The sequence below is a fragment of the Scyliorhinus torazame genome, chromosome 12 (genome assembly GCF_047496885.1).
Source record: "Scyliorhinus torazame isolate Kashiwa2021f chromosome 12, sScyTor2.1, whole genome shotgun sequence".
NCBI classification, from domain to species: Eukaryota; Metazoa; Chordata; class Chondrichthyes; order Carcharhiniformes; family Scyliorhinidae; genus Scyliorhinus; species Scyliorhinus torazame.
Window position 1 is genome coordinate 5771906 of NC_092718.1, and position 16779 is coordinate 5788684.

The 16779-nt window shown below is 47.4% G+C and overlaps 1 protein-coding gene across 5 annotated transcripts in view; it reads right to left on the bottom strand.

Moving 5' to 3' along the window:
- dennd4a (DENN/MADD domain containing 4A) overlaps positions 1-16779 on the bottom strand; it is a 241784-nt gene that overhangs the window by 130742 nt on the left and 94263 nt on the right. For all 5 annotated transcript variants that reach the window (XM_072470324.1, XM_072470323.1, XM_072470320.1 and 2 more), the window contains exon 4: positions 8531-8600. In XM_072470324.1, coding sequence (XP_072326425.1) covers positions 8531-8600 — 70 coding nt within the window. The remainder of the gene's footprint in view (positions 1-8530; positions 8601-16779) is intronic.

Genomic DNA, 16779 nt, shown 5'->3' on the forward strand with positions numbered 1-16779 from the left:
TCCCTGAATACCTACTCGGAGCCATTGGCAACGCTGCCGTCACCATAGCCCTCAAACTAGACCCCTGACAAGATTCCTCCTCCATCCTAACCCACTCTACCCCTTCTCCTTCCCACCACCGCCGCACCTTGTCCACATTCGCCGCCCAATAATAATGAAGCAAGTTTGGCAACGCCAACCCCCACCCCTGCTGCCACTGCCTCTGTAGCCGGGTCCTCCCCACCCTCAGTACCTTCCCCACCCGTACAAAGTCAGAGAAGATTGTGTCCACTTTCCGAAAAAAGGCCTTTGGTATAAAGATAGGGAGAGCCTGAAAGATAAACAAGAACCTCAGCAGAATATTCATTTTCACCACTTGGACCCTCCCCGTCAACGTTAAGTGCAGTGTATCCCACCTCTTAAGATCCTCCCTGGCCTCTCCACCAGCTTTAAGTTCCACTTATGGAGCCCCGTCCATTCCCTCACTACCTGAATCCCCAAGTACCTAAACCTATCCCTCGCTACCGTAAATGGCATCCCCCCGAAATTAGCCCGCTGTGCCAGCTCATTCACCGGGAATACCTCGCTTTTCCCTACATTCAGCTTGTGTCCCGAGAACCCTCCAAACCTCCCCAACAGGCCCATAGTCCTTCCCATACTCTCCAACGGATCCGAAACATACAGCAAGAGATCATCGGCATAGAGTGACACCCGATGCTCCCTCTGTCCTCTCATTATCCCCTGCCACTCTGCCGATCCCGAGAGCCATCGCCAATGGCTCTACAGCCAGCGAAAACAGCGTCGGCAACAGCGGGCACCCCTGCCTCGTACCCCTGTGTAAGTCAAAGCTTCATGAGCTCATATCATTTGTCCTCACCCTCGCTCTTGGTGCCACATACAGCAACCGCACTCATGCCACAAATCTCGGCCCAAACCCAAACCTTCCCAAAACTTCGAACAAGTACCGCCACTCCACCCGATCAAATGCTTTCTCCGCGTCCATGGACACCACCACCTCCGGTACCAGAGCTCTTGACGGATTCATCACCACATTCAACAGCCGTCTTATATTACTCGCGAGCTGCCTGCCCTTCACGAAGCCTGTTTGATCTTCTGTAACCACTCCCGGGACACAATCCTCCAACTTCCCCGCCAACAGCTTAGCAAATACTTTCACATCCGTGTTCAATACTGATATGGGTCTATACGACCTACATTCCACCGGAACCTTCCCTTTTTGTGGATTAGTGTGATTACTGCCTGCTTCATCGTCCCCGGCAACTCTCCCTTCTCCAGTGCTTCATTAAACGCCCCAACAGATGTGGTGCCAGGTCCGCCGCAAATTCCTTATAAAATTCCGCCGGGTACCCATCCGGCCCAGGGGCCTTCCCTGACTTCATACCCCTGATACTATCCAGCACCTCCCTCAGCCCCAGGGGCTCCTCCAACACCTGCCTCTTTGCTTCCTCCACCTGGGGAAATTCCAGCTCGTCCAGAAACCACCCCATATCCCCCTTCTCTCCTCCTGGGACTGCCTCATAAAGTCCCTAGTAATACTCTCTAAATGCCTCATTTATCTTCCCTGGCTCTGACACCACATCCCCAGCCCCAGTCCGGATCTTCAATATTTCCCTGGACGCAGCCTGCCTCCGCAGCTGGTGCGCCAGCATGCGGCTTGCCTTCTCCCCATACTCGTATTGCACCCCTCTTGCCCGACACAGTTGCCCTACCGCCCTCCCCGTTGTCAGCCTGTCAAATTGCCCCTGCAACATTTCCTCCTCGCCAATCTCTCCACGGTGGGCACCCTCGAATATTCCCTGTCTACCTCCACTACCTCATCACAAAAACCTCCATACGCCAACAACCCCGAGTCAAACCTCCACCCCGGCCTCTGTTCTCGTCCCGTACTGAACCGAATATCCAGCCAGTGGGGTGCATGGTGCGAGATAACTATCCCCGCATACTCTGCCCCCTCCACCCCAACCAAAATCTCCGACTCACTACAAAGTAATCACTCCTCGAATACACCTTATAGACGTGAGAAAAGAAGGAATACTCCCTTCCCCCTGGGTTCTGAAAGCGCCATGGATCCACCAAACCCATCCTCTCCATAAACCCCTCCAGCTCCCTTGCCATTCGTACCCTACCCATCGACCTGGGGCTCTATCTATCCACCCTCGGCTCCAGGACACGATTAAAATCTCCTCCCATGATCAACTGGTACGTGGCCAAATCCGGGATTGCTGCCAACAACCCCCACATAAAACCCACATCATCCCAATTTGGGGCATACACATTTACCAACATTACCAGTGCCCCTTCCAATACCCCACTCACAATCACATATCTCCCACCTGGATCCCTCACCTCCTTCGCACTCACAAATCCCATTTTTTTGCTCATTAGAATCGCCACACCCCTCGATTTCAAATCAAACCACGAGTGAAAAACCTGCCCGACCCACCCCTTCCTTAACGTAACCTAGTCCTTCACACGGAGGTGTGTCTCCTGCAAAAAGACAACCCCCGCTTTCAAGCTCGTGAGGTGCGCGTACACCCGCGACCTTTTAACCGGCCCATTCAGTCCCCGGACGTTCCATGTTACCAACCTTACCGGAGGATAGCGCCTCCAATCCCCTCTACCGTCCGTCATCTTCCCCACTTAACTCCTGCCCCTTTAATTCCACTCTGTACCTATCCCATCCCAGATGCCCCTTTCTTCGCCCTTGACCATGTCATCTCTCACCCCCGCCGCGTCGCAGAAATCCACCCCCCCCCCCCCCCCCCCGCTTTTCCCCTTCTTCCACCCCCACTTCCCCCTTCCCTCCTCCCCCCGGCCACCCCTCTTGGCCTCTCCCCCACCTCACTTCCGTTCACCAGCATAACCTGCTAGCGCGGCTGCCCCTGCCCAAAGGCACATCCTAATGACCCCCCCCCCACACTCCTCAGGTCCAAGAAGAAGGCCTCCCGCTGGCCTTACCCTCCCCCACCCAAACAAGGACTTCTCCTGAACTCCAGGTAGCCTTCTCCAAAAGCAAACAAACAGATGTTAAACACAAACAGTCCCATAAAACAGGAGGGGGGATGGGAACATCCATCCCCACATAAACTTTTCACCCCTACAACTCCTTACAATCTCAACATTGAACAGAACCCGCCGCCCCCACCCCACCACAAAAAAAAGCAAAAATGCCCCAATCCCTACACCCACTTCAACATGCTCCCGCCCATTACATAGTGCCAGCACCCCGGTTCCCAAGCATTGTCCACTCAGTTCTCCCCCAGTTTATGCTCCTTAATGAAATCTTCGGGTGCTTCTGGGGTCTCGAAATAATACTCCCGGCCTCCAAACATCACCCATAATTTCCCCGGGTAGAGCCCCCCAAACCTGATCTGCCGCCGGTACAGCACAGTCTTGGCCTTGTTGAAACCTGCCCGCCGTTTTGCCAACTCGGCTCCGATGTCCTGACAAATCCGGACGTTATTTCCCTCCCAGTCGCAGCTACGCTTCTCCCTGGCCCACCGTAGAATTTTCTCTTTCTCCATAAATTTATGGAGTCTCACGATCACCGCCCGCGGCGGCTCCCCAGCTCTAGGCTTTTGCCTCGGATTCCTCTCGGCTCGGTCCACTTCAGGTGCCTTATCTAGCACCCCTTCTGCCACCAGTCCTGCCAGCATCCTCGAGACGTACCTCGTGGCACTCACACCTTCCACTCCTTCAGGCAGGCCCACTATTCGCAGGTTCTGCCTTCCTGTACCTGGGGCCTTACACCTTGCCCCTCCGTCGCCTGCATGCTGGAAGAGACTGTCTGTGAAGCACGAGACTGCTTCAACTTTCCAGCCAAACCTCTCACTGTTTTCTGCCGGGTCCGGTGATCAGAAGACAGACCATTCCAGGGGTAAAACTACTCCTCTAACATTCACCTACGCCTTTTCATCAAAATTCCACCGGATCTGGGTAAAAAGAGCTCTTTTCTGTGACTTTGAACAGGAACAGCCCTTTATGTGACCAATCACTCCGTGGTCACAAGCAGAAGTCCTTTCACAGTAATTTCATTGCAGTGTTAATGTAAGCCTACCTGTGACACTAATAAAGATTATTATATTATTATTATACTAAGAAGAGTGAGAAATCTTGGTGTACAAGTACACAGGTCCCTAAAAGCAGCAGTTAAGTAGACAAGGTTGTAAAGAAAGCATATGGAATGCTCTCCTTCATTGGCAGAGGTATAGAATATAAAAGTTAGGATATAAAGTTGAATTTGTATGAAACGCTGGTGAGGCCACAACTGGAGTATTGTGTGCAGTTCTGGTCGCCACATTACAGGAAGGACGTTATTGCTCTGGAGAGAGTGCAGAGGAGGTTTACAAGCATGTTGCCAGGGCTAGAAAAGTGTGGCTACGAGGAGAGATTGGATAGGTTGGGGTTATTTTCCTTGGAACGAAGGAGGTTGAGGGATGACTTGGTTGAAGTGTACAAAATTATGAGGGGAAGAGGTAGAGTGGACAGGATAAAATTATTTCCCTTGGCAGAAAATTGTAGAACCAGAGGACATAGATTCAAGATAAGTGGCAGAAGGTGTAGAGGGGACATAAGGAAGAACCTTTTTACGCAGAGGGTAGTGGGAGTCTGGAATTCGCTGCCTATGTCGGTGGTGGAGGCAGAGACCTTAAACTCTTTTATAAAATACCTGGATCTGCACCTTAAGTGCTGTACGAACACGCACGAACAGATTCAAAAACAGCTTCTTCCCCACCGTTACCAGACTCCTAAATGACCCTCTTATGGACTGACCTTATTAACACTACACTCCTGTATGCTTCACCCGATGCCGGTGTCTATGTATTGACATTGTGTACCTTGTGTTGCCCTATTATGTATTTTCTTTTCATGTACTCAATGATCTGTTTGAGCTGCTCGCAGAAAAATGCTTTTCACTGTGCCTCAGTACACGTGACAATAAACAAATCCAATCCAGTAAGATACAGGGCATGGGCCGTGTGCAGGAAGGTGGGATTAGAAAGGGCAACTGGGTGTCCTCGGGCTGGCATGGACAAGACGGGCCGGATGGCCTCCTTCAATACTGTAACTTCTCTATGGTATCAGTGATCATGTGATCGAAGCTATCCTAAAAACTGAGGGGCCAGGCAGTCTGCAGAACATCAGCAACAACATCACAGCTGCACAGAGAGGCTCTCATCTTGCCTTTTCGAGGAGAAACGCTCAGGCATAAATTCTTTGAAAAGCCCCCTCCAACCTGTTCTGAACAGCTTCCCGTTCGCCTGTCAGAAATTGGACCTCTAGTTACAACAGCCATCCGGGCCTGACTACATCACCTGTTGAATAGTCTTTACTTCAAAAGGAACTCTGCAGTTGATCCAGGTTTGACCCCAGCTGTCTGAACTTGCCTGAATTTCGATTCCAGATTGGGAAAAACATCCCCTTCACTGGACTCTCGAAAATCTGTGAACTGCTAGCTATTCTATTTGGTTTTAATATTCATAGAAGTGCACTTCTTTACTTTAATTGTGATCTTTCTGGGCTGTATGAATAAACAATAATCACTGTTTAAGTCTATGAAAGTCTGCTGCTGGTGACTTTTAAATTGATTGCACAGTAAGAGGGGTTTGGGAACACACATCAACCTGATTAAAATTAAAACTACACTAATTATGGACAAACGGGGAATGGAATTTGGGACTTTCAGTGTCTCTCTCCCCAATCCTTAATATGATCCTTTCATGGAATCCAGGATGTCCATTAAATAACAGATGATCTAAACACAGAAAAATATTTGGAGCAGTGCCTCATTAGAGCACTCAACCACTTCTCAGCTCAGCGATTGTAAATTTCCCTCAGCAATGGAAAATAAAAGCTAGCTTCCAATTGGACGGGAAACTATGAACCATTCAAGACAATCAGTTTGTGGACATGCCAAAAAATAATTGCACATAAAAGAATATTTTCAATATGTTTAAAAAGAGTTAAAGGAGAAATGAATACTTTCCCCAGACTAGTTTAAAGCCTTTAGACAAGTTCTGTACATCACAAAATTTTCTAAAAGTCATTTGGTAATACAGAACATTTTGTCGAAGCTTTTCATCTTGCACTCATCAGGACAATCGGGGAAACAACAACTTTATACTGTATGTGAAAAGAGTGCTTATTGGTTGATAAAGGGGTTTCTGACTGGTAGAGGCATTGCCACAGAGAATACACCAGTTCATGGAGACTGACAGTTAACTGCCAAGCATTGTTTCAAAATTTTAAACCAATCAGCTTGACTCTGATTGGTCACAGCATTGCTCCAAAGCATGAACCAGTGAATGGCTGTCACTTACTTTGTTTAGCTGAAACAGACTCAACATGTGTACATGTTCTTTCTGTCTGCAAAGAGCAGGGGCGTGTACATTAATATATGTAGGTTCCAGTACACACAAATGTGTCACACTGCAAACCGGACTGACGATACTAAACTTTTTGTGAATGTCACTTTTAGCGTGCAAATGATGTCCAATCACAGAATTGCAACTAATGTTGACATTGTTTTGAGTTTTGCAAGCACAGGCTGCATGAGCATGGTTTGTATCTTGCCTGTTGAGAACAATGCTGTTTGAAACATGCTGTTTGATACGATCCGCCAGTCTTTGGGATGTGTGGCCTACATACCTGGCATCACACTGGCACTGAAATTCATATACCACATTCCTCATTTGTGTGATAGGACATCTTTCTGGCTTGATGGCAGCATCCTGTTAGCAATGGATACTACTTGTGCTTTTCTAAAATTAATTCAAGGATGAGTATTTATTGTGTCCCTAATTGCTGGTAGTTATTAGCCATTCTTAATTGCCCATCCCTAAATGAGTGGCTTGCCAGGCCATTTCAGACGGCAGTTAAGAGTCAGCCACATTATTGGATTACTAGTCCAGTTAAAGTACCGCTCTTCCCACCCCCCCACCCAGTAGCATCATAGCATGAGTTTGTGCCATTTGCTTCTCATCTAAACTTGATGCACCAAAGGCAGCCTGGGGTTAACGGCTACCCTGATTTCGCCCAAATTCATGAACTTGCCCGAGGCCGTCATTTTCAGCCCTGAAAAGTGTCCAGTCTACCTCAGATTACCCTAGAAGGGCAAGGTATGTAAAAGTTTGAGCAACAGGTGAAGCTAGCTGTTTCAGGGTACTACTATGCAGTAACAACATGAGTGGTATTTTCCGCTGACTGGATACAGTGGCAAAGCTAAGGCATTCTATCACACAAATAAGGAATGTGGTGTTTGAATTTCAGTGCCAGTGTGATGCTTGGTCTGAAGGCCATACGTCCCAAAGACTGGCGGAATGTACCAAACAGCATGTCCCTCCCACTATTCTCAATGGGCAAAGTACAATGTTGGTGTCCAAAGAGACTTGGGTGTGTTTGTACAAAGAATGAAGAAAGTTAAGCAAATGGCCTGTCAGCCTTTATTGCAAGGGGATTAGAGTACGATATTAAAAAAGTCTTGTTGCAGTTTTATAGGGTTTTGTTAAGACTGCATCTGGAGTACTGGTGCAGAAAAGATATACCTCGATTGGAGGTAGGACAGTAAAGGTTGGCCCTGGGATGAGAGGGGCTGTCCTATGATGACGGCTGAGTAAATTGGGTTTGTGTTCACTGGAGTTTAGAAAAGAGTCGCTTTCACTGAAACCTACCAAATTCTGGGGAGCTTGAAACGGTGGACTCTGAGCGATCATTTCTGCTCACCAGGGTATCTGGAATATGGGGGCACAGACTCAGGATAAGGGGCTGATCATATAGCAATGAGATGAGGAAGGATTTCTTCCCCAAAGGGTTGTGAATCTTTAGAACTCTCTACCCCAGAGGGTTGTGAATGATCCATCAAGGCTGTGATAGACAGATCTGTGGTCTCTCGGGGAATTAAGGGATATGGGGAGTGGGTGGGAAAATGGAGTTGAAGTCCAAGATCAGTTGGGATAATATTGAATGGCGGAGTGGGCCCGATGGGCCGTGAGGTCCACACCTGTTCCAATTTCTTATGTTCTTATGCCTCATCCACCACTAACATGTAACAAATCTCCATGTCAGCACCAATCTCCGGTGCGACAGTCTCACTTTCTAAACCAAATACACAAACTTAGTGATCTGGAATCGGGGCAGCACGGTAGCAGTGGTTAGCACAGTTGCTTCACAGCTCCAGGGCCCCAGGTTCGATTCCCTGCTGGGTCACTGTCTGTGTGGAGTCTGCACGTTCTTCCCGTGCCTGCGTGGGTTTCCGCCGGGTGCTCCGGTTTCCTCCCAGAGTCCAAAGATGTGCCGGTTCGGTGGATTGGCCATGATAAATTGCCCTTAGTGTCCAAAAAGGTTAGGTGGGGTTCTGGGTTACAGGGATGGGGTAGAGGAGTGGGTTTAGGTAGGGTGCTCTTTCCAAGGGCTGGTGCAGACTCGATGGGCCTAAAAGCCTCCTTCTGCACTGTAAATTCTATGATTCTATGAAGTTTCATCCTTGTCGAAAGGTTATCCAACCAGATCTCATTTTGGGCACAGCACTCACCAGCTTTGTATGCTATAGTATTGGTCTTGGCCAAGGACTTTTTGTAGCACAAGTATACAGCTGATCCCCACTGCAACAGAAAACGAAAAACATCATTAAACCGTACACACAAAGTAACATTTACCAGTACTGCAACACAGTTACTGTCGAGAATTGCCAAGGTCGCACAAAAATATATTGGTTTAAACTGATTTTAATGCAATGCAACAAATTTGTAGGCATTTTGAAAAAAAATATGTTTTCATAGTCATTGGGACTTTGCAAGAGCATACCTAGATAACCCCACCATCATTCACAAAAATGTGTTTGTGGAATGTTAATAGCAAATAATGAATCCTAGAAAAACAGTAAATAGTTCTTTGCTACAGATGATTGTCCGGGTCACTTGGGCATTGCCAGTTCTTGCAGATCAGAAAGGAACATGCGCAGTTGGAGAAACAAACAAGGAAATACTGAAGATGGAGAGGCAATCACAATAATGTTACTTGTAACCTGAAAAGATACTGAGTAGTTAATATTCTGGTTCAGCAAAGAAGGAATAACTTGCTCCAAGATTGGATACAAGCAAGGTGTTCCTGCCAAATACAAGTAGTCATCAGCCATTCAAAAGTTTTCTTTAATTTAGGAATAAATCCAAAAACTCCACAAAACAGAATTAGTTATCAGACGTGGCATCCACAAGTCCATCGAAGTGATTGAAAGTCCATGATTGACAGATGAAATATGCGGGGGGGGCCTGGCAATTATTCACTTCCCAAAGAATAAAACAAACTAAAAATACCTGATAATGACAGAGTTAAAATAGAAATGTGGGCCACTGCTCAGAAAAGACGAGGAACCCAGTGATGACCCCAATTTGTATGCACCGTGGCGACACGGGATTCACATCTTTTAAAACGGCCCAAATTCATCATTAATCGCTCTATGGGAGCTTTCACATCGGCTCAATTCTTGGCAAGGTCAGCAATAAGTCGATGCAATGCTGACACATTCGGTACCAAGCTACGGTCATTTTACTCTGCTACATGTGCGATATAACAAAGTGAAATGAAATGAAAATGAAATGAAAATCGCTTATTGTCACAGGTAGGCTTCAAATGAAGTTACTGTGAAAAGCCCCTAGTCGCCACAGTCCGGCACCTGTTCGGGGAGGCTGGTACGGGAATTGGACCGTGCTGCTGGTCTGCATTGGTCTGCTTTAAAAAACAGCTCTTTAGCCCTGTGCTAAACCAGCCCCTGGTAACAAGCCCTAATCTTAAAATTAGATTGTCTTACCATTATGAAAATTTGCCAGCAGTTGTAATTGGTGATACAACACTGACTGGATTACTACAATCTCCTGTTTAACACTTGTTAAATTACTGCAGGACAACATCCTTAGAATCTGGAATGTCATGGGAGCACAACTCAAGGTTAAACAAGAGAACAGATGTAAGTATTAAATACCACTGAATTGTGCAGCTCTGAATCAACAAGTGCCCACTTGAAATTAAACTCCAGACTGTTGGCCAGTATATAGATTTGGAAATTAATAGTGCCAGTCAATAATTATGCTTCACAATTCGCTTCATTGGCTTTACTCAGTGATTTAGCTCGAAAGCTCCAATTAAATGAAAATGTGCGGCAACATTCATCAATTAACAATTTGCAAAATAGAAGCTGAAAAATGATTCCAACTAACCATGCTAAGGAATGGAATGTTAATTCTCTAATCCTTTGGGGCAGTCCTACATTGCAGGAGGCCATTCAGCCCATCGAGTCTGCACTGACCCTCTGAAAGAGCACCTTACCTAGACCTACTCCCCCGACCTAACCTGCACATCTTTGGATGTGTTGGATTCTCCAATACGCACCCAGAAACATGCATTAATGTTGATGTACCAGATCACTTTCCTTCAAATAAAATCATCTTTACAACATTCTTTATATTGGAGCATCAACGTCAGCCTTTGTTTAACATACTGGTGTCACCTTCAATTCATTACTCGAATCTTGTATTCAAATTTTCTTGCACAATACTCTAAACACATCATCTCAAGCAGCTCCCATCCCAACCACAACGCCTGACACATTCTTCGGTCCTGCCCAGTGCCGTGCGCGGCGTGGTTCAGTGACCTGATAAATACATAGATAGATAGAAGATAGGAGCAGGAGGAGGCCTTTTGGCCCTTCGAGCCTGCTCCGCCATTCATCACCATCATGGCTGATCATCCAACTCAATAGCCTAATCCTGCTTTCTCCCCATAGCCTTTGATCCCATTCTTGACAAGTGCTGTATCCAGCCGCCTCTTGAATATATTCAAATTTTTAGCATCAACTACTTCCTGTGGTAATGAATTCCACAGGCTCGCCACTCTTTGTGTGAAGAAATATCTCCTTATCTCTGTCCGAAATGGTTTACCCTGAATCCTCAGACTGTGACCCCTGGTTCTGGACACACCCATTATTGGGAACATCTTCCCTGCATTTACCCTGTCCAGTCCTGTTAGAATTTTATAAGTCTCTATGAGATCCCCCCTCATTCTTCTGAACTCCAGCGAGAACAATCCCAACCTAGTCAATCGCTCCTCATATGACAGTCCTGCCATCCCTGGAATCAGTCTGGTAAACCTTCGCTGCGCTCCCTCGAGAGCAAGAACATCCTTCCTCAGAGAAGGAGACCAAAACTGCCCACAATACTCCAGGTGTGGCCTCACCAAGGCCCTGTATAATTGCAGCAACACATCCCTGCTTCTATACTCGAAACCTCTCGCAATGAAGGCCAACATACCATTAGCCTTCTTTACCGCCTGCTGCACCTGCATGCTTACCTTCAGCGACTGGTGCACAAGGACACCCAGGTCCCGCTGCACACTCCCCTCTCCCAATTTACAACCGTTCAGGTAGTAATCTGCCTTCCTGTTTTTGCTTCCTGATGGAGTTCTTACACTTAGAAAAGATTTAAGTATATCCTGTGCTGAGACGGTTGACGGAGCAGTCCTATCTGAAATGGCAGCTGTCCCCCACTTCAGGGAGCTGGTCACCGTCAGATGTTGGGGGGGGGAGAGATGATTGGAGGGGGGCGTGTTTATGTTCTTTCTGGGTCTGGTTTCGAGGCTGGGAGGGTTGAAACATTGTAATTATTGTTTGAATACGGTTGTGATGGTGTTATGTTTGAAAAACCATACTTCATCATTTTCTTTAAAAGGGAAAGGGAAAGGCATGTTTGACTAATTTATTGGAGTTCTTTAAGGAGGTAACAAGTAACAAGGATTAAGGGAATCCGGTGAACGTGATGCACTTGAATTTCCAGAAGGTATTTGACAAGGTGCCACATGATTTCATAGTGCAGAATAGATTTCATAGTGCAGAAGGAGGCCATTCGGCCCATCGTGTTTGCACCGGCCCTTGGAAAGAGCACCCTACCCAAGCCCACACCTCCACCCTATTCCCGTAACCCCACCCCACCCCACCTTTTGGACACTAAGGGGCAATTTATCATGGCCAACCTTCCTAACAGGCACATCTTTGGACTGTGGGAGGAAACCGGAGCACCCGGAGGAAACCCACGCTGTCACAGGGAGGATGTGCAGACTCCGCACAGGCAGTGACCCAAGCCGGAATCGAACCTGGGACCCTGGAGCTGTGAAGCAACTGTGCTAACCACTGTGCTACCGTGCTGCCCCGTGCTGACTAGGGGATATTCACAGTAACTTCATTGCAGTGTTAATGTACTTGTGGCAATAATGAAGATTATTACTACTATGAGAGGAATTGAACATCAAAGTAAGGATGTTATGCTTCTGTTATCCAGGACATTGGTGTGAGACTACATCTCAAATATCGTGTGCAGTTTCGTTGCCTTATTTAAGGAAAGGTGTAAACGCGTTGGAGACAGTTTAGAGGAGGTTTACTAGATTGCTCTCTGGAATGAGCGGATTGTCTTTTGAGGAAACGTGGACAGACTGGAGTTTAGAAGAGTGAGGGGTGATCGAGCAGAGGGAAGTAGAGCGGAGCTGCTGATTGGCTGTTGCGGGGAAATTTGCATACGTCCGTTGTGGTCACCCTAACTTGAAGGTGTACCTGTGCAAGAGACCCTAACTGTTCAAGTGAAGACAAGCATCCAGCAGAGGGCAGCAGAGCGGAGCTGCTGATGGGCTGTTGCGGGGGAAATTTGCATACGTCCGTTGTGGTCACCCTAACTTGAAGGTGTACCTGTGCAAGAGACCCTAGCTGTTCAAGTGAAGACATGATGCAGAGATGCTGCCACTGGACTGGGGTGAGCACAGCAAGAAGTCCCACAACACCAGGTTAAAGTCCAACAGGTTTGTTTCAAACACGAGCTTTCGGAGCACTGCTCCTTCCTCAGGTGAAGATTCACCTGAGGAAGGAGCAGTGCTCCGAAAGCTAGTGTGTGAAGACAAGCATCCAGCAGAGGGCAGTAGAGCAGAGCTGCTGATTGGCTGTTGCGGCGGAATTATGCATACGTCCGTTGTGGTCACCCTAATTTGAAGGTGGTTTGTGGAGGAGCTGTTGTCAAGTGACACTTAAACCCAAAACACTTCTTCAGTGTTTCCTTCCCTACCCTCTTCTCTAACCAAAAAAAGCCGCTGTAAAGATCAAGAGGAAGGCTCGAGGGCAGGTAGAAGTAGAAAGAAGTTGAACCGTGACGTCACAGCCTGCAGGTAAGGGATTGGCTGGTGACTGGTAAGTAGTTTTTCTTTTATTTTCTCTCAGGTGTTATCGTGCGGGGCGCAGAGGTTGCTGAGTGAGTGCTTGCTGAGAAGGGGAGTGAATAACAGGTAAGCTCTTTCTTTCTTTTTCTTTTTTTATTTGGAGAGGATGGCAGGGAAGGTAGTGCAATGTTCCTCCTGCAGAATGTTTGAGGTGAGGGACGCCGTCAGTGGCCCTGCTGATTTCATCTGTGGGAAGTGCACCCATCTCCAGCTCCTCAGAAACCGCGTTAGGGAACTGGAGCTGGATGAACTTCGGATCATTCGGGAGGCAGAGGTGGTCATAGATAGAAGCTTCAGGGATGTAGTTACTCCGAAGAATAAAGATAGATGGGTGACGGTGAGAGGGGCTGGGAGGAAGCAGTCAGTACAGGGGTCCCCTGTGGTCGTTCCCCTTAGTGACAAGTATACCGCTTTGGATACTGTTGGGGGGGGGGGGAAACGTACCAGGGGTAAGCCATGGGGTACAGGTCTCTGGCACAGAGTCTGTCCCTGTTGTTCAGAAGGGAAGGGGGGGAGAGGAGTAGAGCATTAGTCATTGGAGACTCCATAGTTAGGGGGATAGGAGATTCTGTGGGAACGAGAGAGACTCGCGGTTGGTGCGTTGCCTCCCAGGTGCCAGGGTGCGTGATGTCTCAGATCGTGTTTTCGGGATCCTTAACGGGGCGGGAAAGCAGCCCCAAGTCGTGGTCCACATAGGTACCAACGACATAGGTAGGAAAAGGGATAGGGGTGTAAGGCAGGAATTCAGGGAGTTAGGGTGGAAACTTAGATCTAGGATAAACAGAGTTATTATCTCTGGGTTGTTACCTGTGCCACGTGCTAGTGAGACGAAGAATAGGGAGAGAGAGGAGTTGAATACGTAGCTACAGGGATGGTGCAGGAGGGAGGGTTTCAGATTTCTGGATAATTGGGGCTCATTCTGGGGTCGGTGGGACCTCTACAAACGGGATGGTCTACACCTGGACCAGAGGGGTACCAATATCCTGGGGGGGGGGAAATTTGCTAATGCTCTTCGGGATGGTTTAAACTAGTTCAGCGGGGCCTTGGGAACCTGAATTGTAGCTCCAGTATACAGGAAGTTGAGAGTAGTGAGGTCATGAGTAAGGTTTCAAAGTTGCAGGAGTGTACCGGCAGGCAGGAAGGTGGTTTAAAGTGTGTCTTCTTCAATACCAGGAGCATCCGGAATAAGGTGGGTGAACTTGCGGCATGGGTTGGTACCTGGGACTGTGATGTTGTGGCCATTTCGGAGAAATGGATAGAGTAGGATTGGATTGGATTTGTATATTGTCACGTGTACCGAGGTACAGTGAAAAGTATTTTTCTGCGAGCAGCTCAACAGATCATTAAGTACATGAGAAGAAAAGGGAATAAAAGAAAATACATAATAGGGCAACACAACATATACAGTGTAACTACATAAGCACTGGCATCGGATGAAGCATACAGGGTGTAGTGTTAATGAAGTCAGTCCATAAGAGGGTCATTTAGGAGTCTGGTAACAGTGGGGAAGAGGCTGTTTTTGAGTCTGTTCGTGCGTGTTCTCAGACTTCTGTATCTCCTGCCCGATGGAAGAAGTTGGAAGAGTGAGTAAGCCGGGTGGGAGGGATCTTTGATTATACTGCCCGCTTTCCCCAGGCAGCGGGAGGTGTAGATGAAGTCAATGGATGGGAGGCAGGTTTGTGTGATGGACTGGGCGGTGTTCACGACTCTCTGAAGGGACAGGAATGGTTGTTGCAGGTGCCGGGGTTTAGATATTTCAGTAAGCTCAGGGAAGGTGGTAAAAGAGGGGAGGGGTGGCATTGTTAGTCAAGGACAGTATTACGATGGCAGAAAGGACGTTTGATGAGGACTCGTCTACTGAGGTAGTATGGGCTGAGGTTAGAAACAGGAAAGGAGAGGTCACCCTGTTAGGGGTTTTCTATAGGCCTCCGAAAAGTTCCAGAGATGCAGAGGAAAGGATTGCAAAGATGCTTCAGGATAGGAGCGAAAGTAACAGGGTCGTTGTTATGGGGGACTTTAACTTTCCAAATATTGACTGGAAACGCTATACTTTGAGTACTTTAGATGGGTCTGTTTTTGTTCAATGTGTGCAGGAGGGTTTCCTGACACAGTATGTATACAGACCAACGAGTGGCGAGGCCATATTGGGTTTGGTACTGGGTAATGAACCAGGACAGGTGTTAGATTTGGAGGTAGGTGAGCACTTTGGTGATAGTGACCACAATTCGATTACGTTTACTTTAGTGATGGAAAGAGATAGGTATATACCGCAGGGCAAGAGTTATATCTGGGGGAAAGGCAATTATGATGCGCTGAGGCAAGACTTCGGATGCATCGGATGGAGAGGAAAACTGCAGGGGAGGGGCACAATGGAAATGTGGAGCTTGTTCAAGGAACAGCTACTGCGTGTCCTTGATAAGTATGTACCTGTCAGGCAGGGAGGAAGTGGTCGAGCAAGGGAACCGTGGTTTACTAAAGCAGTCGAAACACTTGACAAGAGGAAGAAGGAGGCTTATGTAAAGATGAGACATGAAGGTTCAGTTAGGGCTCGGGAGTTACAAGTTAGCTCGGAAGGACCTAAAGAGAGAGCTAAGAAGAGCCAGGAGGCGACATGGGAAGTCTTTGGCAGGTAGGATCAAGGATAACCCTAAAGCTTTCTTATAGATATGTCAGGAATAAATGAATGACTAGGGTAAGAGTAGGGCCAGTCAAGGACAGTAGTGGGAAGTTGTGCTTGGAGTCCGAGGAGATAGGAGAGGTGCGAAATGAATATTTTTTGTCAGTATTCACGCAGGAAAAAGACAATGTTGTCGAGGAGAATACTGAGATTCAGGCTACTAGACTAGAAGGGCTTGAGGTCCATAAGGTGGAGGTGTTAGCAATTCTGGAAAGGGTGAACATAGATATGTCCCCTGGGACGGATGGGATTTATCCTAGGATTCTTTGGAAAGCTAGGGAGGAGATTGCTGAGCCTTTGGCTTTGATCTTTAAGTCATCTTTGTCTACAGGAATAGTGCCAGAAGACTGGAGGATAGCAAATGTTGTCCCTTTGTTCAAGAAGGGGAGTAGAGACAAACCCGGTAACTATAGACCAGTGAGCCTTACTTCTGTTGTGGGCAAAATCTTGGAACGGTTTATAAGAGATAGGATGTATAATCACCTGGAAAGGAATAATTTGATTAGAGATAGTCAACACGGTTTTGGGAAGGGTAGGTCGTGCCTCACAAACCTTATTGAGTTCTTTGAGAAGGTGACTAAACAGGTGGATGAGGGTAAAGCAGTTGATGTGGTGTATATGGATTTCAGTAAAGCGTTTGATAAGGTTCCCCACAGTAGGCTACTGCAGAAAATACGGAGGCATGGGATTCAGGGTGATTTAGCAGTTTGGATCAGAAATTTGGCTAGCTGGAAGAAGACAAAGGGTGGTGGTCGATGGGAAATGTTCAGACTGGAGTCCAGTTACTAGTGGTGTACCACAAGGATCTGTTTTGGGGCCACTGCTGTTTGTCATTTTTATAAATGACCTGGAGGAGG